This window comes from Equus caballus, chromosome 15 (genome assembly GCF_041296265.1).
Source record: "Equus caballus isolate H_3958 breed thoroughbred chromosome 15, TB-T2T, whole genome shotgun sequence".
NCBI classification, from domain to species: Eukaryota; Metazoa; Chordata; class Mammalia; order Perissodactyla; family Equidae; genus Equus; species Equus caballus.
The window spans coordinates 100,270,286-100,294,010 of NC_091698.1; the positions used below are offsets into that span (position 1 = coordinate 100,270,286).

The window sequence follows — 23,725 nt, forward strand, 5'->3', positions numbered from 1 at the left end:
TAGTTTAGATTTGTGAAGAAGTTGTTTCATCTCCTTTGCAGTATACAGTACATCCTTTGTACTGTTGATTTTTCTCTCAATTTAGGTTTTGAGGTACTGTCAATGTCTATTCCAAACACTGTTTCATGCATGCTGTTTTGGTGTTTTTTGTATGTAGTTTAGAATCTTAATGAAATTCTATCTTCTTGATATGATGTGACTTCTTTATAGGTGTTGGTGTTGTCATCATTCAACATTTATTAAATTAGTACCTTGTGTATAATTATTGCTTCCATCTTTATTCCTAAAACAACACTTGCCCTTAATATATATATAAGGTAAATACTTTATTCAGGGGTTCAACATTTTATCACTATCTTTATCTTTTTTAAAAGATAGCCTGATCTAATTCTTTGCAAAATCATGGGATAATTCTCCATATAGGAGAGGAAACTAAGCAGGTTTGTGTTGAAAAGAAGCAAATATAATCTAAAATAGAAATCACATTTTATCTGGATAGAAATAAATAGCAGTGGTATATTATCAGGTTTAATGTGAAAATCGAGCCTTCAGACCATGAACAAAGATGCCTGTAATCAGATGTAATGTTGACAATTAAACATGCATTTCTGGTTGTGCATTGTTTATTTTTATTCATTGTCTTTGTGGAATTAGTTGGAAAATTCGGGTTCCTAAAGATAAACAAAAGTGAAGGGCAGAATTTTTTAGTTTGTTTCGATGTACCTGCAAAAATCATGCCTACTTTTGTTTTTTGGGAAAAAAATGAAACATGTTAAACTAGATATGTTTGACTGTTTTTTGAGTTTATCTGTTTATATATTTTGCTACTTCTTTGTTTTATTGTTGCTACCAGACTTGTAGCAACACCCAGAGAGAAGTTAATAGGAGAAAGCTTAGAATTCATTCATTTATGAGCACCTCTGGTGGACCAGGCACCATTCTCCAAGCTTGGATATATCTGTGAACCAAACAGACACAGCTCTCTGCTCTGAGGAGCTTACTGTAGCAGAGAGTGGTGGGTAACAGACAATGTCTGTCATACATAACTATATAGCATGTTAAAAAGTGACAAATGCTATGAAAAAAATAAGAAGTAGAACAAAGTTAGGGAGAGGAGGAGTAGGGTAGGTGCCATGTTACATAAGAGGCTTAGGATAGTCCTCGTTGAGCGGGGATCTGTTGAGTGAAGACTTCTTGAAGGAGGTCAGAGAATTAGCCAAGCAGATATCTAGGGAGAGCATCTCTAGGCAGAGGGAACAGTTTGGACTAAGATCCTAAGGCCAGAGAGTGCCTGGACTGTTCAGGGAACAACAACAACAAGGGATCTGGTGTGGCTAGAGGGCATTTAGTGAGGGGCTAGAGATAAGAGATGAGGTCAGGGAGGTCAGGGGAGAAGGGGTCATGGACAGCTTTTGGAGGACCCTTGTAAGGACTTTGGGTTTACCCTCAGGAAAATGGAGCTCTCTTGCAGGGTCTTGAAAACATTATATCCATACCCTGTATGCTCTCAGGTGCCTATTGTTTGGTCATATCAATGTAACTTGGCCTGAGTTAGAGAACCCTGATGGCCAAAGAGAGCTTATTTTGAGAACCTCATGCTGGGAAGGGGATAAGAGTGAATCTGGGTGGAAAAATTAGGGTAAATGAAAAGTTGTGCAGAAAGTAGAAAGTAGGTGGTGATCCCACAGTAAAGATGAATGAGTGATAGAGAATGGCACCTAGTAGCACTCCATGAATATGAGAAAGCTAAGAAATGAATAATATCATCTATAGTCTTGTTGCAGTGTACTGAAAGAAAACTAGTTATTCTAAGCATCTGCAAGAATTTATATGACTCATTTTCCTGTGTGTCTCCTGTTGTAATAGTTTCTTGTTTCTTAAGATCACTTTATTCTTTATTTTCTAATAAAATATGGGTTTATAAGCCTACTTCTTGAATCATTTTTTAAATTGCCTTCTTTCCCTTGGATTTGCCAGCTACATGGCCTTTCCCCTATCCCCTACATTTAAACCCCTGGTTGAGAGTGAATGAAAGTTGGTTTCCAAAGCATTGAGGACTGATAGGTATAGAGAGCAACTAATGAGTTGCTTCTAGAGTAATAGTGACTTTGATTTATGAGCAGTATAAGATGGAAATCATGGTCATTGCCTATCAGATTGATCTCTCAGGATAAAGAAAAATAATTGGCCAAAATTCTGTATATAGGAATCGGGTTTATCTGGAGTCCCAAACAATCTTAACATGGCTCTCCATCCCCTTCTCATGCCTTCTCCCTCTTGCTTTTCACCTTTCCACCTGCTTTCTTTCTGGCACATCCTCCCCTCTCCTGCCTCATTCTTCTGGTCTCATCTTAAATGCCACTACCTCAGGAAGACACCTTTTGTAACCAGGCATACCCCATTCTCCAAGATTTTATTAGATGTGTTCATTATAATCTGGTATGTTCCTTCATAGCACTTATCATAGTTACCCTTTTGTAAATATTTGTATTGCTATTTCTTTAATATTTGTTTCCTGAACTAGACTGTCAACTCCATGGATTGTAACTTCCTTAAACCTTGTTGAATTCCTTACTTCTAGATGTTCTTGGCCTAGGGTAGGCAGTAGTGGGTATTTCTGAACGAATAGAATGTGATGATGACATTTGGATTGAGGCAAGCATGGATTGGGGGAGGGTGGTAAATGAGAAGCCACGTTTTATCTTGAAAAGAATACTACCCATACAGGCACTTCCTTGTTTGGTTCTAAATGTGGGTAAAATGTTTCCTTACACTGGTATTATATGTCATACACTCGTATTAGACACTGGTGTTATGCCAGTGGTGTTATAGAAAAACCACTGTGTTATACCAGGGTATCCCTGGGTCAGGCGCGTAGGAAGTTCTCATGCTCAAAACACTGAATGAATGGTGATTACGTATTTCAGCTAACACTGAGTAGTCTCTGCCTTTGTCAGGTGGTACTAAAATCAAAGCAATGTTTTCATAGGCATTTCACATTTCTAGGGTTTTCTACATTTATAATCCTTTTGTGAATGCCATAGTTTGGAGTTGCTTCCTATTGCCACTCTTTAGACAGGCCCCTCCCACTTCAGTTTCTACTTACAGGCTATGTCAATATTGTTTAAAAAGGCCTTGTGACTTAGCTGGACCCCATTTTTGTTATGCTAAACATTTCGATTGTGTTCATTCATTAAACAAATATTATAGAGTTTATTGTGTACTGGGCACATACTGATAAAAGTACTAGCTAATATTGCTTGAGCCCTCAACAGATGCCACGCATTGGATCAGGCACTTTACCTAGATTATCTCGTTTAATACCCGTGACTCTGGGAGGCAAGGAATAGGAGGTACCTAAGATCACACAGCTGTAGCTGTCGGAGCTTCCCCAGGCCTGTTTCTGGAAGTCAGGAATTGGTCTGTAACTGCGCACTGAGGCAGTAGGTCTCAGATATTAGACATACAGAACTGAACTGATTTTATTTTAATTTCCAGATATTTTTATTTATTTTCAGATAAATATTTTAGAACCATTTGTTATGTACAGCAGATAGAAATTTTTCCAGAGGATTGAATTTGTCTTTTTTATTAAAAAAATGCAAACTTCTTACCAACGTATGTAAAATCCCAAATAAATTGCTTCATTCAATTCTAATTGTGTCTAGTAACTGCAGTAGGTTTTGTATGGAAAGCTTAAAAAAGACCGGTTGTGATATTTAGCACTTATGCGACTCGTGCATCTGTTTATTTAAGCCTTTATACCATTTTTAGGTGCGCTAAGTGGTTGTAATTTTTTTCTAGGTAGACTTTGCACTAGCTTTTCTCTTGCTTTTAATAGGATAAAATTGATTTTAAATTTTTTTCTCATTTAAACTCATGATGCCATTTTCAATATTTTATGTTGATTGAGAACAAAGAAAGAATTTTAAATGTTCCAAACTTGTGTTTTTAACTTCAGCATGAGAAACTTAAGTATATTAACTAAGGCTATTTGAAAACAGAAATAACAAAATCAGTTTCTCTAAAATATATGTTTTAATATGTAACACAAAAAATATTACCTTATGTAGGTTTACAGTTTATTTTATAATATAGTAAGAGTATTATGCATGTTTATGTTAAAACCTTATTATTGAAGGATTCAAATTTGCCAAAAAAATAAATGTGTCTTTAGCGATCAGGCAGAGATCAGTTTTTTTCCTGAAGTTATTTTTCCAACAGAGGTTTGTGATTTCAGAATTTCAAATCAAAATATATTTTAGACTCTTCAAAATATGAGAATAAACAAGAGTAATATACAACAAAAATGCTAGCTAGGGGCTGAGCCCATGGCCGAGGGGTTAAGTTCGTGCGCCCCACTTTGGTGGCCCAGGGTTTTGCCGGTTTGGATCCTGGGCACAGACATGGCACCGCTCATGAGGCCATGTTGAGGCAGCTTCCCACGTAGCACAACTAAAAGGATCTACAACTAGAATATACAGCTACGTACTGGGGGGCTTTGGGGAGAAGAAGAAGAAGAAAAGATCAGCAACAGATGTTGGCGCAGGTGCCAATCTTGAAAAAGCTGGCTGACTCAAAGCCTTAGATAAAGTGAAGTGCCGATTTGAAAGCACGCTGTAAGTGGTTACTGTAGCAATATCCAAGAAGTCCACAAGATGGGAGTATTTTCCCTAGAAACATTATGAGCCGAGTCAGCCAAAAAATAAGATGTAATGCATTTTGCTTCCCCCTTTCCATAGCACAAAAACAAGGAAAACACTGAGTTTAATGAATATTTTAAACTCTGAAGTTCAATTTTCATAACTATTTTTTTAAAAAATGGCTCCACAGGACATTTGTAAGTGCTGATAACTATGGTCTAGGCAAGTAGATGGTGTCTGATCATATGGTGTAGTTTTTATTAAGTTTGGTAGTACCTTTTTCTCCTAAAATTCTTTTAAATTAACTTTTGGGAAAAGGGTGGGTATGAAAACAAGAGGAGTTTAAAAAAAAATTTTCTGCTTGCAGATTTGTATTTAGCTTTAAAAATATTAAATCCTAAACATTGTACAATTTGGGTTCTATACTTATTAAGCATTAAGTCTTTAACTTGTGTAATAAAGGTTTTTCTTTAATCTGAGGCGTATTGATAGGCAGACTTTGAGTTCATAGCCTCCATTCTCTCTCTGCCTGTCATTGAGTTTTATTGCAAAACATTTGCTTCCTGTATATGATTAATGTAACACTTTTTAAGATTTCTTAAAGGCAACAATAACGTGAACATCTCATCACTTGCTAGCACCTCACAATATTATTAGTGTTCCTCAAACAGCTATGAAAATTGGATCTCATGTACTGTCATCAGAGTATTTTTTAATATAGTATAAACTCAATATAAAACAACGGACTTTGCTTTTTTTGATAGATACTATTTTCGTATCGAGTCAGTTATGAATTATTTTGCCTCTCTTAGCCTCTTTCCCGAAGTCTTCTCTATGACCCTAGCTTGAAATTATTGTTTTGTCATCTGAATTGCTCCTGTCTGATCACTTGCGTGGTAGTATCTGGGTAGGCGTCATGCTGTGGGACACAGTTTTTCAGGCTTTTTTCCCCTGGTGGAAACCTTTTTTGTAAATTAAATCTTATACAGAATGCTAATAAGTAAAGCAGAATGAATATAAAGTAATTGATTAAAATTATAACATTTCCTAATAAATTCAGTTAGAAAAACGAGCTGTTCTGAAGAATATTAAAATTGAAATGTGGATGATTGTTGCAATCCTGCATTAGCTTAAACAGCCATTTGTTTCTGTACTTAATTTTGGTAATATAATATCAAGAAAATTCTAAATCCTAAATAGATGCAGATGTTACCAATTTTTAAAATTGCTTTGCAATGGCAGGATGTTTTCAATTAATCTGATCCAGAAACTTGAAAGATGAATTGGGAATTTTACTTCGTAGGTGAATCACAAATAGTATAATCTTTGCATTGCTCACTTTTCTTATGACTGGGTGAAGTGTTGGGTGCTACTTCTCTTACAAGGTCCTATCAACTGGGTCATGTCATGAATTATTACTGTGGTTTTCTAACTGGAAATTTCTAATTTTCTAACATTCTGTGCTCAGGCACATAGGGTGGAGTAGTGTACTTGCTTGCACAATTTTGTGAACAGAAAAGGGCTGCTCTGGATTAAAAAAAAACAATGAAGTAATTAAATATGCACATGAAGATGGAGGAGATAACTTTATTTTATGACCATAGTTATTGTTCATGTTCAAAACAAGAACATATGAACAAAAAACCAGAATGACCTGGTAACACAGGCTTATTTGTTGATTTTCCTCAGTGTGTTAAAAGTTAATATGTAACAGCATTCTATTTTATTATATTTTTAAGGTGTTAAAAACATGCAAATCATTAAGAATTTTGAGCTGTGTCTGTGGCACCCAGTTTGAACTGGTGCAGTGAGCAGGGTACAGGCTTTTACATCATGCACACACGGTTCCAGCTCTGCCACTTACATCTGGGGTGGTGTCAGGCCAGTTGCTTGACCTCTCTGAGCCTCATGGAATTTTAAAAATGGAAATAATAGGGGCTGGCCCTGTGGCCGAGTGGTTAAGTTTGAGAGCTCTGCTTCAGTGGCCCAGGGTTTCGCCGGTTCGGATCCTGGGCGCGGACATGGCACCGCTTATCGAGCTATGCTGAGGCGGAGTCCCACATGCCACTGCTAGAAGGACCTGCAACTAAAATTTGCAGCTATGTACTGGGGGGACTTGGGGAGAAGAAGGAAAAATAAAAAAGTCTTTGAAAAACAATGCAAATAATACCTCATGGAATGTTGGGTGATAAAAATTAGATAAACTAGGTTAAATACCTGGCTCAGAGGATGACAGGCAGTAGATATTCAACAAATATTAGTTCTTTTTTTATTTCCCTCTCAATTCTTTATAACTTTTAAATATATACTTACTCAGAATCTGTTAGATAACACACATGAATGAAGGCCTTATCGGTATTGTAGTTGCACCTAAGCAGATAGCTGTTTGAGCTTTCCTGTTTTACCCTCCCTGTTTGTTGGTCCTTTCGCATCTCTGTAGTTACTGAAATGGCACCCTTAAAGCCAAGTGAAGTTATGCTCCGTGTGCCGTCTTTACACCAAGTCCAAGGCAGCCTGGACGTGGAAGGGACATCTCTGCGTTAGGCCGCTGCTTCCTTCATTGCTTTGAGAGAGAGCGTTTCCCCATGGCGGGAGCATGGGAAGCATCTACAGGGTCCTAGACAGGATCTTAGAAATCTACTTCAGCCCCGTTGAAATAAGGAAAGTAAAGTCTAAAGAGGTTAAATGACTTGTGCCAAGTCATACACAGTTAACAAGTAACCTAGCCTTTAAACAATTAATCTCATTGCTTTTGATTGTCAAACATTATAGCCTTATTCGAAGTTATCTGAGATCATCAAGTCTGGATTTAGGGAAAGTCATTGCAGTAAATACTCTGTTCTTTTGTTTTAGAATATAGCCAAATTGCATTTCATGCAGGCATTGTATTCCTAGAAATCACTGCCTTTATCAAAACTGCGTTTAATGGGAAGCATCTAACATGTAAATATTTGGTATGTTTATATAATAGCTTCAAAGGGAGGTTATTTTGCCCCCAGACCTCGGTTACACTAAGTTTCCTAGTCAGTTGACACGCTGACAGATCGAATCATCCCTGGAGATTCCCTAAGTCTCCTTTCTTTTGGAGTGTAAGTGTTTCCGTGTCAAGGTAATTCAAGGCTTTTTTTTGTTTTTTTAACTTAATGAGATTTTTATGGTCATAAAATTTTCCTCCTATTGTTTCTAGTTCTAGCTCGTTTTTCAGTTTCTGACCGTAGTTGTTACTCAGGTTCAAAACAAGAAGGAAGAACAGCTGAAACATATGAACACGATATTGCCAGCAGCCCTGACTTATAACCCAGAAGTGTGAACATAACTTGGAAAAGAAGGGGCTATGTCATGTGAGGTCCTGGATGTAGTGGGATCTCTGCCACCAAGGTCATATCCTGTGCTGCCCAGGTGAAGCCTTGCTGAAGCCCAGCTGCAGATATGCAAATTGTGTGTCTGATAGTCTGCTGAGTTTGCATATTGAACGTTTTTTATCCTTTGAATTTCATGCCTACATATTTCCTCCATTAGTATAAAAAAGTAATCTTGGGCCCTAATGTTTTAGCCAAGTAGATCATCTTGGAAATATACACCCTCAGTGGGAAATAATTTTTAAAAAACATGTAGTAAGCTCTTCCAGTAAGTAAAAGAATAACAGTGTTTAGCTCTGACAATGATTTCCGTGGCAACTTACACAAGTGCTTTTATGGTTTGCATTATTTAACCCTAATTAGAGCATCCTCTGACACATAAAGTCAAATACACTAAATACTTGAAACCAGAAACAAGGAAACCTGAAGGTTTGGCACGTTGATCCATTCAGTGTGCCATGTATACAAGTGCTTTGTAGTTTTCTAGTGTAGTTAATGAATAGGATGCCTATAAAATGCAACATGACTTTTGTAGGTTTTGAAAAGTAGGTATTGGTGAGGACACCTGACACCATGGGGACTGTTGTCTTGAGAATCAGCTCTGACCACCACATGCAGGTGCCTGTTTGTTTTCTTTCCTAAAAAGTTATTTGCTCCATTGAGTGTTGTTTTGCACTCAACACAACCTTCTGCATGTGGACGGTTTTAGCTTATGTTACTTTAGCTATAGTAAGGAAATTACTTATTTTTCTGATCCCCTAGGTTAATGTTCTTTCCAACATAAGATGAAAGGTAAATAGTGGAATCTTTGTTTTCTTCCCTAAAGATTGGCACCTGAGCTAACAACTTGCCAATCATTTCTTTTTCTTTTTCTCCCCAAGTCCCCCCACTAGATAGTTGTATACTTTTAGTTGTGGGTCCTTCTAGCTGTGGCATGTGGGATGCCACCTCAACAAGGCCCCATGAGTGGTGCCATGTGTGCTCCCAGGATCTGAACTGGCAAAACCTTGGGCCACCGAAGCGGAGCTCGAGAACTTAACCACTTGGCTACGGGGCCGGCCCCCAGTGGAATCTTTATTAAGGTACTTTTATAAGAATCTTAGGGGTGGTTAAAACTTATGGGATGCAGCAAAGGCAGTGTCCAGAGGGAAATTTATAACTGTAAATGCCTACATTAAAAAAAGGACAAAGATCTTAAATTAATAGTCTAACTTTACACCTTGAGGAACTAGATAGAGGAGCAAGTTTTAAAAAGCTTTAAAGCTCGCAAAAGAACAGAAATAAGCTTAGAGGGGAGATCAATAAAATAGAGAATAGAATAAGAACAGTGAGAACTGATGAAACCAAAAGTTGTTTCTTTGAAAAGATCTACAACATTGAGAAACCTTTCACTAAACTGACAAAGGAAATAAAGAGAACTCACAAATAAGTAAAATCAGAAAGTGGGGACATTACTACCAACCTTACAGAAATAAAAAGGATTGTAAGAGAATACTCATGGGATGCAGAGAAGGCATTTGACAAAATCTAACACCCTTTCATGTTAAAAACTCTCAGAATACTAGGAATAGAAGGGAGCTTACTCAACATGGTAAAGGGCAATTATGAAAAACCCACAGCTCCCATCATTCTCAATGGTGAAAGACTGCAAGCTTCTCCCTTAAGACAGGGACAAGACGAGCATGCCTGCTGCTGTGGGCTGAATGTGTTCTCCCAAAGTTTATATGTTGAAGCCCTACCCACCAATGTTATGGTATTTGGAGGTGGGGCCTTCAGGAGGTGGGTAGGTTTGGATGAGCTCATAAGGGTAGAGTCCTCATCATGGGATTAGTGTCCGTGTAAGAAGAGACCAGAGAGCTACCTGCAAATCAGGGAGAAGGTTATCATAACCCCACCATGCTGGTACCCTGATTGCAGACTTCCAGCCTCCAGAACTGTGAGAAATAAATGTCAGTTAAGCCATCCACTCTATGGTATTCTGTTATAGCAGCCCCAGTTGACTAAGACACCCACTTTCACTGCTGTTCAACATTATACTGGAAGTTCTGGCCTGTGCAATTAGACAAGAGATGGAAATAAAAGGATCCAAATTGGTAAGGAAGAAGTAAAACTCTAACCACAAATGACATGATCCTATATATATATAGAAAATCCGAAAGAATGCACAAGAAAGCTACTATAGTTAATAAACAAATTCAGCAAATTTCCAAGATACAGATCAACATAAAAAAATCAGTTGTTTCCGTATACCTGTAATGAACAATCTGAAAGGAAATTAAGAAAGTAGTTCTATTTATGATAGCATCTAAAAGAATAAAATATCCAGGAATAAATTTAACTCAGGAAGTTAAAGACTTATACTCTGAGAACTACAAAACATTGCTAAATTAAAGATCAAAATAAATGGAAAGATAACCCATGTTCATGGATAGGAAACCTAAATATTAAGATGTTGATATTACCAAAAGTGATCTGCAGATTCAGTGCAGTCCCTACCCAGATTCCAATAGCCTTTTATGCAGAAATAGAAACCTAAATCCTAAAATTCATATGAAATTGGAAGGGAACCCAAATAGCCAAAACTATCTTGAAAAAGAATAAAGTTGGAGGACTCACACTTCTTGATTTCAAAACTTATTACAAAGTTGCAGTAATCAAAACAATGTGGTACTGGCATAAAGCTAGAAATATAGACCAATGGAATAGAATTGAGAGTCCAGAAATAAGCCCATACATCTGTGGCCGTTTGAGCTTTGACAGAGGTGCCAAGTCCATTCAATGGGGGAGAGACTAGCCTTTTCAACAGATGGTGCTGGGACAACTGGATTTTCACATAGAAAAGAAATGAAGTTGGACCCCTGTCTCACACTGTGTACAAAAATTAACTCAAAATGGGTCAACTTATTCTTTCCCAAGCACAAGGCTTTTTCAATATCAAAAAAGATAATTAAGGTGAAAAATCTTTTTAAAGGAATAGAGTTCTTTGGGAACAATACATTTTTCTGTGTAGTTTATTCACTCTACAAATATTTATTAAGCAAAAGTGATGTGACAGTATTCTGCTGTATGCTGTAGACACTGGAGATACAATGGTAAACAAACCCAAACTTGTTCCCAGCTTTAGTGGAATTTACAGTCTTGAGGGGGAGATAGACTTTGATAAAATAATTCCACTAATGAATATAAAATTCCAATTGTGATAATGTGGTGTACAAGAAAGTATATATGCTATGATGGCTTGTAATAGAGGAGGAGACTTGGTCTCAGGGAAGACTTCCCTGAAGAGGGGGAATTGAGCTGAGGGACAAGGGATGAGTAGGTATTAACTGGGTTAAGACGGGAGGGGAGAGCTTCTCCTAGCTCCTAAGACGTCCAGGTTTTTGGTCGTCTTTCCACACACAGTAGTGGGCTTAACAATGGATTTCGGTTTATCTTTTGTTTCTGACCCTTTGGCTACAATGCTAGTGGCTGTTTTTTGTCTGTGTGTTCCATCTGTCTCCCAGAATCTCAAAAGGGCTGTGTGCATGGAGAGTATTTAATAAATGGGCGTTCATTGATGCAAAGTATTTGAGAGTCTGCTAGCAGTTAAATTTATGTTTCAAGGTAATAAAATCCTGAGGCAGTTAAGAGTTTTCTCTGTTGTTTTTTTTTAATTTGTCTTAATTTTTAACCTCTTATGATTAAATAATGACATTATTAGGCAGCTACTTTTAGATAAAGTATGATAAATAATGGCTTCTTCATAAATTATGCTCTTAGAACCTGTTTATATTTTGATTTAAAATAAAACTTTTGTTCCACATAATTTAACACCTCATTTTGAATTGAAGTGATATGAATTGGCTTATGTAGTTTCTGCCAAGGAATTAATATGGACCTTCTATAAAACACTGTCATTTGTAATGAAAATGCTTTTAACTTAGGTTGCTGTTGGCACTGATAGGTACTGCTAGAATGGTAGCCGAGAAGGAAGTTGCATTTAAACTTGGTGGGAGCTCGTTGATGCCTGAGGTTTTATAATGCTTTCTGTGGGCCATTTAATGCTGGCAACTTTAATTCACATGATTCATAATAGTGGAAATTTAAATTCACTCTTAATTGAAAAGTGAAGTTACTTAAATTCTTTAAATACTAACCTTTGGGAAAATATCTGAAAAATAAAGGCACATATGATTTTGGTGGCCCACTGCCAAAAGATTATCATTTACATAAATATCTCTTTCAGTAGAAGAGTTTAATGTATTGAGCTCAAAAGGTTAAAATAGAGACTTCAATCTGGAAACCAGCAGTAGACTGTTGGCTTGTGAACAGCGGTATTGTTCCTCATATTGAGAACACTGTTCACATTCAAGCTTAAGCAGAGCTGGCATTAAAATTCAGTTAATTTGTTTCATGTGACTTGTCAGCTGTGTGTTTTTATCTAAATCTTTCTAGCTTCTCTTAGAATTTTATGTTAAGCTCCTGAAATAGATGAACTACCTTTTTAACTGTTTAAGCTCTATTTTGGCCACTTGTGCAAATGATTTTGTGCAGCCATTCTCCAAGTTTTCCATTTCATTTTAGATATATTTAGTAATCAGTTTGAATACCATTTTAGTTTGTTAAGAAGTAATCCGATTTGGGAGGGCTTTTCTATTTCATACAAGTGTGTGTGAGTCCATAAAAGGGACTTCCCGAAATTCATTAAGACAAAATTGCTGTCCTTCTTTTCTCACCAGCACCCTACCCTGTTCTTTTCTTGTTTGTTAATTTTGCTCTCTGGATTTTCCCTTAGATGGCTTTTACTATTTGGCTATTAGCCAAGTATTTGGTCTGACCAGTAAAGTGCTAGTCCCAAAGAAATAATATAGCTGTAACTAATATTACAGTAAGATCCCATTTCACTTTTTGAAGGGCATGAAAATCTTTCTGCTCTTCTGAAACTGTACCCACTATAATCTAACAGTTAGTATTCTTGACTAACTGGGAATTGAGTGTTTTGAAGATATCTCCGAATATACAGTGATTTTAAAGCAGCTTTGTGAGGTATAATCAACATACAATAAACTGTGCTATTTCAGTTGCACAATTCCACAAGTTTTGATATACACATGTACCCACAAATTCATCACCACCATGAGAAGAGTGGACATATCTGTCACTTCTAGAAGTTTCCTCCTATTCCTCGGGAATCCCTCCCTGTTTCCTTTCTCTCCCACATCCCTGACTTCACAGGGAACCCTTTATCTGCTTTCTGTCACTATAGATTGGTTTACATTTTCTAGTTTTATAAAAATGAAAACATCCAACTATGTACTCTTTATTGGCTGTATTCTTTCACTCCACATAATTTATTGTGAGATTTATCCATGTTATTGCATGTATAAATAAGTATATTCCTGTTTATTACTAAGTAGTATTCCATTATATAGATATAGCACAAGTTATTTATCTCTTCAACTTTTAGTAGACATTTGGGTTATTTCCAGTTTTCTCATCTACCTCCTTGTCTGTTAAGCTCTCTTTTGCATTTTCCATCCTTTTATCTCTCTATGATGCATTTTTACTTACTGCGTCATATCAGCACATTGTCTGGCATATAGTAGGTTGAACCATATAGAATTGTCAATATTTGACCATTTTGACCTATAAAAATGGCAGTTTCTTATAGTTCAACATAGAAGTGCTTACTAAGTATTTTTTAATGAATGAGTGTTACTTGTTTTTACATTTAAGGCTTAATTTTTACGTATATAAACAACTATGTAAAAAACTCTGTATAATATAAAAGGCTAAGTGACACACTATATTAGTAGCTGGTTGGTAAAATTATGTTTTTTTCCCTCTATTCTGTATTTCTTTGTCTTATATATATGGTTATACAGTAAGCATATATTACTTTTACGATAGAAAAGAAAACCTTTTTTGAAAAGGAAAAACCTGTGCTTTTTTTAGTTTGTGTAATTTATTTAAAAATTATTCTTTCTTTCTTCTTTTTGCAAAGGCAAGAACCATGGTATTCTATAATAAACATGGATTTTAGAGCCAGTCAGATTCTCTTTCCTAGTTGTGTGACTTTAGGCAGGCTGTTTAATTTGTCTGAGGCCCACTGTCCTCATGTGTAAAATGATAACTTATTTAACCATCATTGCGAGGTAATCATCAATGTGTGAAGTGCCTGGTATGTATATGTGTCAGTTTCCTCGCTCTGGTTTCCCAGCCTAAGGTCTTACCTTTGGGTAAAGGCAATATAATTCTGATCCCACACCTGTTACCTTAGTAATTTTGTAACTATACCATTTATTTTGTTCCTTTTTCTTTCCTTAAGAAAAATTCTTTTTAAATGAGAGCAAGATGTGTAATGTGTTCTTTATTTTTTAAATAACAAATTTTAAGTTACATGCAGAATTTGCCTTTCTAATAGTGACCTTAATGACCTTTTTCATTTGTTTCTTGTTTGAAGAATATCAAAGAATATTCCAACAACTAAAGATGTTGAGCCACTGCTTGAAATAGATGGAGATATAAGAAATTTTGAAGTGTTTTTGTCTTCAAGGACCCCAGTTCTTGTGGCTCGAGATGTGAAAACCTTTTTGCCGTGCACTGTAAACCTAGACCCCAAACTGCGGGAAATCATTGCAGGTGGGTATTAGTAGTAAATGGAATTTTCTTCTCTAAAGTCCTCAGAAATTTTCCTGTTTCTCTCTTAGCTATGTGAGTTTCTTCTGCTCCATGAGAAATCAAGAAATAATGAACCAGCCACTACACAGAAGAATTAATGAAACTGAGGATGAGGAGGCTTGACACCCTTTTGGGAATGTTAAGAAAATGTTATTTGTTAAATTCACTTTATTCTGTTTCCCAACCCACACACCTGAATCCTTACTTTGGCATCAGATTCCATTTAATGTATAGTCACCACTTTAAGATGTCAGTTCATTGTAATTTTTCTGTCACCAATCTTCTGTTCTTAACAGGACCAGAGTGGTGAGAAAATCAAAATATTGCTTTTTAAGTTTTAACTTAAATTTGTGGACTGTAACTTGGAGATAGTGACATGAAGGTTTTGGAGTAATTTAGGTTGTTCTTGAGTCACCACCATATACACATGCACGCACACAAAACCTTTATTGAAACACACTATCTTTTGTATATGATACTGGCACTGCTGACCCACCTTTGAGTTTTCCAGGATTTATGAAGAGAGAGCCTTACACTACTCCTACATTTTTTAAGATACCTGTTATAAAGCTGATATCACAGGTGTGTTTTGTGACTATGGCATTGTTTGTTGTTGTTCAGAGGCGGATGAGTCGTATCTTTATCTTTTGCAAACCCCAGGTCTTAGCTAATGTTGTCTTTATTAACTCTACACAATTGTGAGTTGTTAGTAGTCGGTAATACTTATGAATCATAAGAATTGTTAGAATACCACAAACAAACAAATACCTTAGAAAGTCAGAGAAAAATATATAGTTCTGGTAACTGAAGAGAAGAATCTAGATGTTGTGACTTTTCAAATGGTGAAAAACTACTTTTTATGCAAAGTAGTTGGGCTTTCCTTACTAGAATGTCTATGGAGAATTCAAGATTTCCTGTCTACTTCTGTGAGCTGGTTGGAATCCCTGGCAAGAGTGGTAAAGTCATGTTTCTATCTGGTCATTAGAGTAGGAAGTGGTAATTGGGCTAATTACTAATGCTGTATTTTCTTTTGCCTTCTGGGATGTCATTTAATCTTTTAGATGTTCGTGCTGCAAGAGACCAGATTAATATCGGAGGACTGGCGTACCCCCCGCTCCCCCCGCTGCCCTTGCATGACTCTCATCCTAGACCCCCGTCAGGCTACAGCCAGCCTCCGTCCGTCTGCTCTTCCTCCACATCCTTCAATGGACCATTTGGAGGTGGGGTTGTGTCACCACAGCCTCACAGCAGCTATTACAGTGGTATGACAGGACCCCAACATCCCTTCTATAACAGGGTAAGGAAGTGCTAGAATCTTTCATTTTAAGAATTCGTTCTAGGGAATTATCAGAAATTTTCTGCTTATGGAGTCTATTATTTTGAAATTGTACTTTAGTTTTTTAATATAGGAATAATGTTAAGTTTGAATTTATTGTATATGATATTTTAAAAATTAAAAGAATTTTGAATTTTAATGGGTTGTAGATCTCAGTTGAGTCGGAATATTAGAGATGCTTTTTGCTTTTATTTGTTATCTTGATAAGAAAGTGAAACTCCACAGGGTCAGCAGTGACTATCCTGTGCTTCAAAGGGAATTTCCGTATTTGTTTATAAACAAATGTTCCATTTGTTATATCTTGTATAATAATTTATATTGGCATTTAAAATAATGATAAATTTCTACAATAGTTCCGTAAACCTGTATTTAATATATTATAGCTTTTAAATGTGAAATAGTGATGGAAAATACTGCTTGTATGACTCAGATGTTATTGCTAAATGATAGCACCAGAACCAGTTTTCTAAAGTTTTATTTCAAGTTATCTTTAGTGATGTATAATTGTTCACTTAGTATAAATATGATAATTTTCTACTGGAAAAGATGAAAGCACAGTTAGTTAGTGGTATTCAGACCCTATCAAGTTTAGTAGGCCCAAGCTATCCTTACTTTAATGATCTTAAATACTAATATTTCCTATAGGAAAATGGAGCATGAACCCAAGTATTTTGCTTTCTGGGACTGTAGTCTAGGATCCATTATAATTACTTATTTTTGTTGTCTCTCTCATTAATCTAATTCTTGAAAATATAGGGGCTAGTATTCATAGAAGCCAACTGCATACCTAAATAAATTTCATATGAACTAGGAAGAAAGAGAAGTTTAGAATAAATGTGGCAAAGAAGGGATTCCAGAATTTAAATTAAATTTTCAGTTTTTGAAAAATGTTGGCCATATAAATAATCAGGTACACCATTCATAGAGGTCCTTTGAATGCTATCCATTCTTTTACTCAGACAAGGAGACAAAGGTAAAACCATAGCATTTTATAATGTATTCCATCCTTGTAAACTTTGTGTGGTAGGTTTTTATTTACTAGTCTTAAAATCTGCTATAGTGTTACGTAAAATGGCTCAATTGATCATTAGATGACAGTTGAAGTTTTGAGACCAAGAAGTTTGAAAAAAGAAATTTTTACCATACCATCTAGGCTGAGACCTTGTGTTCACTAATTTTATATGAATAACAATCATGTGATGCTTTAATAGCATTTTATTATTTTTAAAGCATTTAAAATTTTCTCATGCTTTTAGGTCTAGTTATTTTTTGCTGTAGTTATTTGAAGTTTTTAGTCTGAAAAGCACAATAATTTTCTTAAAATGGCAGGAGTGAAAAAGGTAGGGGAAGATGCTCACTGTAATGAAGCTTAGTGAATTTTAATCTTTATGTTTAGCCCATATAATCTGATATCTCCTTGTTTATATGAAACTGGTTACAAATAAATGCTACAGTTATAGATCTCATCTAAATGATGGATTCACCATTAAAAAGATATTCTTTCTTATTTAGGAAATAGAGTAAACTCTAGGGTATAGGATATAAGGTAAATTCTAGGAACTTAGAGTAACAGTGTTCCTGGAATCCATGCTAGGATGTTCTCATATAATCGAGACCTTTTTTGGTCTCACTTAAGGCTAATCTTTTTTTTGTAAAGAACAGTATTCTATTAAGATGCTATTCTACTTTTTTAAAAGAGATTGTGAATTAATATTTGTAAACCACTTAGAACCAGACACATGGTAAGCCCATAAAAATGGTATATGTAAAGAGAAATTCTTGTGTCAAATTGTAAGGTGCAGAACTTTAGTTGCTTAAAAAAAAGCTTATATTAAATCAACAATATAAATATTTAAATAATCTGTCTTAAGTTTGGGTTTGATATCTTATAGAATATGAGTGAGCCTTTTTTTCTTTTGTTTTGTCATTTGCATTAGCAATTTGGAGTTGTATTTTATTGGCTAGTTTCATTTGGTAAATCTCATTACACTTTGATTTCTGTAATTGTTTACCCCTTCTTTTGTTACGTGTTTTTTCCATAGCCATTCTTTGCCCCATACCTTTACACGCCAAGGTATTACCCTGGCGGTTCCCAACATCTCATCTCACGTCCATCAGTAAAAACGAGTTTGCCCAGAGATCAGAGCAATGGCCTAGTAAGTATAAAAAAGGGTAACTAAAGTAGTAACCTAATAAGCAACATAGGCAGCATTCAAGTTTGATTATTTCCTTTCTGGAGTAAAAGAGCGCAACTTATTTTGTAAATAGTTTTAAGAAACATAAGCTGTTACTAACAAAAAATTTATTTTGTTTTCATTTCTGATAAATATCTATGGAAGGAAAATGACTAGTAGCCTCAGTGAATAAATGCTGAGTTGTTTGCAGCCAGAGTTTCTGGCTTATAATGCAGTGTTTGTTACCAAAACTTTTAAAACTAAACCTTTATATCTATACTAATTTCTAATATCTTTTTAAAGGATATATTTATATATGGTATCTGTATATATATGTTAGCCCTAGGGTATAAAAATTAGAGCATATATTAGAAGAACATTTTAATCTAATGGCAGAAATTAAATAGGAAAAAGAAATTATTAAAATATACTATTGAATCTAATCCAAACAAAATACATTTGTGCCTAGAATATTAGGTGTTCCTGGTGATAATTAAAAATTTAAAAAAAAGAAATTCCCTGTTAATATATTTTTATAAATTAGGAGACAAAAGTTATAGAGCTTAAACTGTTATTTTTGGGGGCCGACCCCGTGGCTGAGTGGTTAAGTTCTCGGGCTTAGCTTCAGTGGCCCAGGGTTTGGATCCTGGGTGCAGACATGGCACCACTCATTATGCCATGTTGAGGTGGCGTCCCACATGCCACAACTAGAGGGACCCACAACTAGAATATACAACTATGTACTGGGGGGATTTGGGGAGGAAAAAAAGCAGGAAAAAAAAAAGAAGATTGGCAACAGTTGTTAGCTCAGGTGCCAATCTTTAAAAAAAACCAAAAAACTGTTATTTAAATTTTTAAATGTTGTCACTAAATCATCCCATTTGCAACAAGGTGGATGAAACTTGAGGGTATTATGTTAAATGAGATAAGCCAGACAGAGAAAGACAAACGCTGTATGATTTCACTCATGTGGGAGATAAACAAACACATGGACAAAGAGAACAGATTGGTTGTTACCAGGGGGAAGGGAGTCGGGGGTGGGCATAAGGGGTGAAGGAGCACATTTATATGGTGACTGACAAACAATAATGTACAACTGGAATTTCACAATGTACAAACTATTATGACATCAATAAAAACAAAAATGTAGTCACTGAAGGGAGAAATCTAATCCCATCCAGGTTTTGGTGTTTTATATTATTATTTTTACATCGTGTTCATTCATCATCCTAGTTTGGCTCACCCCTCACCTTTACCCACACTCTTGTTTTGTGTTGTTAGGAGGTTATCAAGGAGGATGCTGCTGAGGGGCTTTCTTCACCCACAGACTCCTCGAGGGTAATGAGTAGTCTTGTGGTGTGGAACGCGCGCGCATCTCATTGCTTCTGCAGCAGTAACGACTGTCTGAATTGTGATGACCGCAGTTCACTAACTCTGCGTCTGTGACGTGATGCGCAGCTAGTGTAGAGTAGCTGAATACTAATAATCATAGTTCATGGATTAATTTAAAAGCTAATGTTTAACTTGACCCTTTGTTTCCTCCTGTTTTTCCCCTTTCTCAATGACGCGGGGTGGGGTTTTTTATTGTCCGGTAAGAAAGGGGCTTCCAGCAGCCATCAGGAACATTCTGTTGGTGGTATTTGTTCCTCAGTGTTGACCTCTATTTTCACCTTTGCCTGTTTTTCTTAAGCCTGCAGTTGGTGCTACAGACGTAGAATACTTTTGGAAATATCCCAGATTGCCCTTGAGATGACAAAAAGGCATTATGAGCTAGATGGTGTAAACTAGAAAGGATCTTTAGTGACTCATTCTTAATCTGAGTGGCCACAGTTTATGAAGCATTCGTGTAAATGCAGTACTGCCTTTCTCTATCTGTGTATTTATTAAAATAAAATTTCCAGATAAACACAGAGCTAGTTCAGCATGTAAAGGGCATTATTAAAACCTTTTTGTTTTTGGTCCAACACTTTAAGATGGGTTTCTTTAAAAAAATAGCTTATATAGGAAGTCACTTTGGGTATTTATTGCTCAAGACTTTGTATTTAATAAGAAGTATGTTTAATGTGATGAGCCTTAAAATCTTCATTTATCCAGTCACGGTGGAATTGAAGAACCCGGTTTGCATTTTAACTCCTATTGATTTATTTAAAGAATGTTATGCCCATGTAAACATGATCGATTTAATCTAAAGCTATGTTGAAATGTGGCATAGGAGTGAGACTTAATGTGCTGAAATTTTGCATCCTGAGAATATCCATAATTTTTTAACTTAAAACATGCATTTGGATAGGCAGGAGTTTTTTAACTTTAATTTTCTCTGAGTTAGTGTTAGTAACAGAGAGAAGAATCATTTTGGTGTTTTCATGGCGGAGTTGGTGATTCTTTTTAAGTCATTAACATTTTAGCTGAAGCGTTTGAGTGACTTCAATTATCCATGAAATGGTAGACACAACAAACCATAATAATTCTCTTTTGGTGTTAGGGGAATCTTTAATCCATGGCTCATTGCCCCTGTGTGCAAGAGTGACTTTTAGTTTAGCCAGAGAGCCTTTAATGCATAGATTCATGCATGCAATGCAATTCTCTGAGCTGAAATTCCTCAGCAAACTTTTGATGAAAATCAGATACTGTGAAGAATTTGATGGTCTTAATGACACAGACATGCTGAAGTAGTCGCTGTGCCCATGCTTAAGAGTGTGGACCAACCCTTGTAATTAAAACGTGGCTGTAGTTTCTTTCAGTGAAAGAGCATTAGGCAAATTTTGAAATGAGTTTTTGGGGAAGGGGAAATAGTGCAATCCTTGAGATGTGTTTAGAAGCCCAATAACAAAGAGTAAAGATGCTCTAAATATGTTAGTGCCTTTGTTTAGTAAAATAACCATACTATTTGCTATTCTTTTAATATTAAAAGATAGTTTTGTGATCTACTTAGTGAATAATAGATGCTTACTGAACTTTCTTTGCTTTTATGGAATTAATAATGACAATAGCACGTAAAATTTGTTTTGTAGAACACTAGTAAAAGTAGACACTTAGTTCAAAGCCAAACTAAAAGCAGTGGTGGAAATGTTGAGAAGTGTCTGTACATGGAACATTGTTTGGGATCTTTATAGCTGAACCAGCGTAGAAGTAGTTAATATAAAAATTACTTAGCCCTTCATGGCTTGTATGGCTTTCTAGTCCTGTAGTAGAAAACTCTCTGTATTTCTGGGATAATAGGACTACAGACTGAGTCTGTCTGTGCTCACTCAGCTGTCCCCTGTGTGCAACACTTGATGACAAGAGCTGCTTCTAGATAAGTCAGAAGCTACACAAACATTTTTGGAGAAATTGTCATTATAGATGCAGAATATAGAATAATAAGGTATAGATACACAGATACAGAATAGTAAGCTAAAAACAAAACAAAACAAAAAAACCCACCAAAAAAGCCAGATTATAAAGAGTTAACTAATTATAGTCTTTTCAGTTATGGAGGGGGTCCCATATTTTTTTACCACAAGGAATTTCTGATTAACCTTTATAAAGCAGATCCTTATGAAAATAATTGAGTTTCTTCACATTAAGGGACATTGTAATAATTGTAACTTGTAAAGGCCAGCCAAGGACTTATCAGATAAATTATAGATATGTCCAGGTGTTTCACAAAGGTGATGATGTAGGCCTTTGTGCTAGCTTTTTTTCCTATAATTTTATAATAGACAATATATGCCAAATCTTATAAAACTGGGAAAAAATGTTAATGTTGGACTCAAGATATGCTGCGCAGAATATTAGAGCTAGAAAGGGCCAGTGTTTTTCAAACTTTCAGCAGAGAAGCCTTTTTTAGAAATGTAGTCTTAATCAGAACTCCAGTTTACGAAACCAGTGAAAAAGACCTCTGGCCCCACGTTGGACTTGCCTTCCCTCTCGAGGATCCTCAGAGAACCTGTGATGCAGTGCCTGTGATGCAGTCCTGCTCCACAGCATGGATTCGAGGCTCAGAGAGTCTGCGAGACTTACCCGAGGTTCACAGGTGGGGAGTGCCAGACGTGGAGCTAGAATCTGCGAGGCCTGTATCACGCCCATTCTTCAGTATCATGCTGCTGCTTTGCTGCTGTGCATGCCTTAGTCAGGTATCTGGGCTTTCAAGTTAAATAGACCCTGGTAATTAGCTGTTTGCCTTGGACAAATTACTTAACCTCTCTGATACTCAACTCCCTTATGTGGAAAAACAGACCTACCGCATCCATCCGATTTAAGGATTACTTAGTCTTAGCAAACTTTAACTATTTAATTATTTAATAATAATTATTATTGTTACTACCCCAAAGGCCAAATTCTGTGGAGCTTTAGAGACTCAGAAACTAAAACTGTTTGGTGTTAAATAACCCTTGTCTCAGTGATGGGAGTAGTGCACGAATACCCAGTCTGTTTAGATTACCTCAGCCTTTTGTCTGTTGATGCTTCTCTGACCCAAGAGGTGTCAGTTGGTTTGTTTTCTTGGAATTTAAAAGGATCTCTCAGTTCTTTGGATGCTGCAAATACTTTGAATTTTTAAAGCTCTCCAGGGGGCTTTTCCTCAGTGGCTTTGCCCTCTTCCAGTCCACTTCCCACTGGGAAGCAGTGGCTTCAGACCCTTCTGTGACAGTGAAGGGAAGCACCCTTTGTGGAGGGCCTGTCTTGAGCCAGGTGTCTTCAGTGGCATGTTGCTATGGTATTTCAAAGAGTTACTCTGAGGAGTCCTGTAGTCTGTTTTTATTGAAAGTATGGTGCTCACAGTGGTAACTGTGTTTCATTGAAAAGCATTTTTTCAAAGGAAGGAGTGATACAGTATTTCTTTACACTTTTATCCTTCCTTGAATTATTTATTTAGCGTCTAGTACTACAGATGCCTGTGTGATCATACACTGGGTCAACAAATCTATTGAATACCTAGCAGGCACTATTCTAGTGGGATGCAGCAGTGAACAAAACTGATGGAAATCCTGCCCTCATTGAGCTTATGGTCTTGAAGGCTGCCGGGGGAAGTGGCAGCACTAAGGCAAACCCTCCTGACCTTCTCTGCCATAGCGTTTACTCCATACCTTCAGACACCCTCATTTAGGTCACTTTTATACCTCGTTGAAAAGGTGTGAAAATACGTAATTAGCACAAAGTTTAATTGCAAGGAAGTTCAGAATTGCAAAGGCAGTGTTAATAACAGTATCCTGAGTTCCAGTGTCCTGTTACTTTTACTTTTAGAGATTGATGAAAACTGCTGAATTAATAAAGGTATTAAAAAAGAAGGTCTTGGTTTTCATTAAACTGCATCCAGTCAGTGGAGTGACCAAGCAAAAAGCAAAAAAAAGATGGGGCTCAACTGTAGATAATTTTTATTTCCACCACTGGTTTAGAACTTATAACCTGTGTTCTAACAGATGTGTGTCCAAATCAAGCTGTGTCCTACTGTTGAGGAGCAGACTGGACGAGGAAGTCAGAGACGCTGTGGGTGAAGCGGGCGCGGGGTGGGCTCCGCGTAGAGTGTGGGTGGGGACAGGTCCCCCCGTCACCTCTCAGCGCTTCTCTCAGGAG

The 23,725-nt window shown here is 36.5% G+C and overlaps 1 protein-coding gene across 32 annotated transcripts in view; it reads left to right on the forward strand.

The window, feature by feature from the left end:
• The window catches only part of KIDINS220 (kinase D interacting substrate 220), a 117,590-nt gene that overhangs the window by 72,765 nt on the left and 21,100 nt on the right, over nucleotides 1-23,725 (forward strand). For 12 of the 32 annotated variants that reach the window (XM_070236724.1, XM_070236726.1, XM_070236727.1 and 9 more), the window contains exons 23-25: nucleotides 14,445-14,623; nucleotides 15,724-15,959; nucleotides 18,041-18,154. In XM_070236724.1, coding sequence (XP_070092825.1) covers nucleotides 14,445-14,623; nucleotides 15,724-15,959; nucleotides 18,041-18,154 — 529 coding nt within the window. Of the gene's footprint in view, nucleotides 1-14,444; nucleotides 14,624-15,723; nucleotides 15,960-18,040; nucleotides 18,155-19,453; nucleotides 19,511-22,086; nucleotides 22,188-23,725 lie in introns of all 32 variants that reach the window. The other 20 variants (XM_070236722.1, XM_070236725.1, XM_070236723.1 and 17 more) reach the window with 3 other exon arrangements.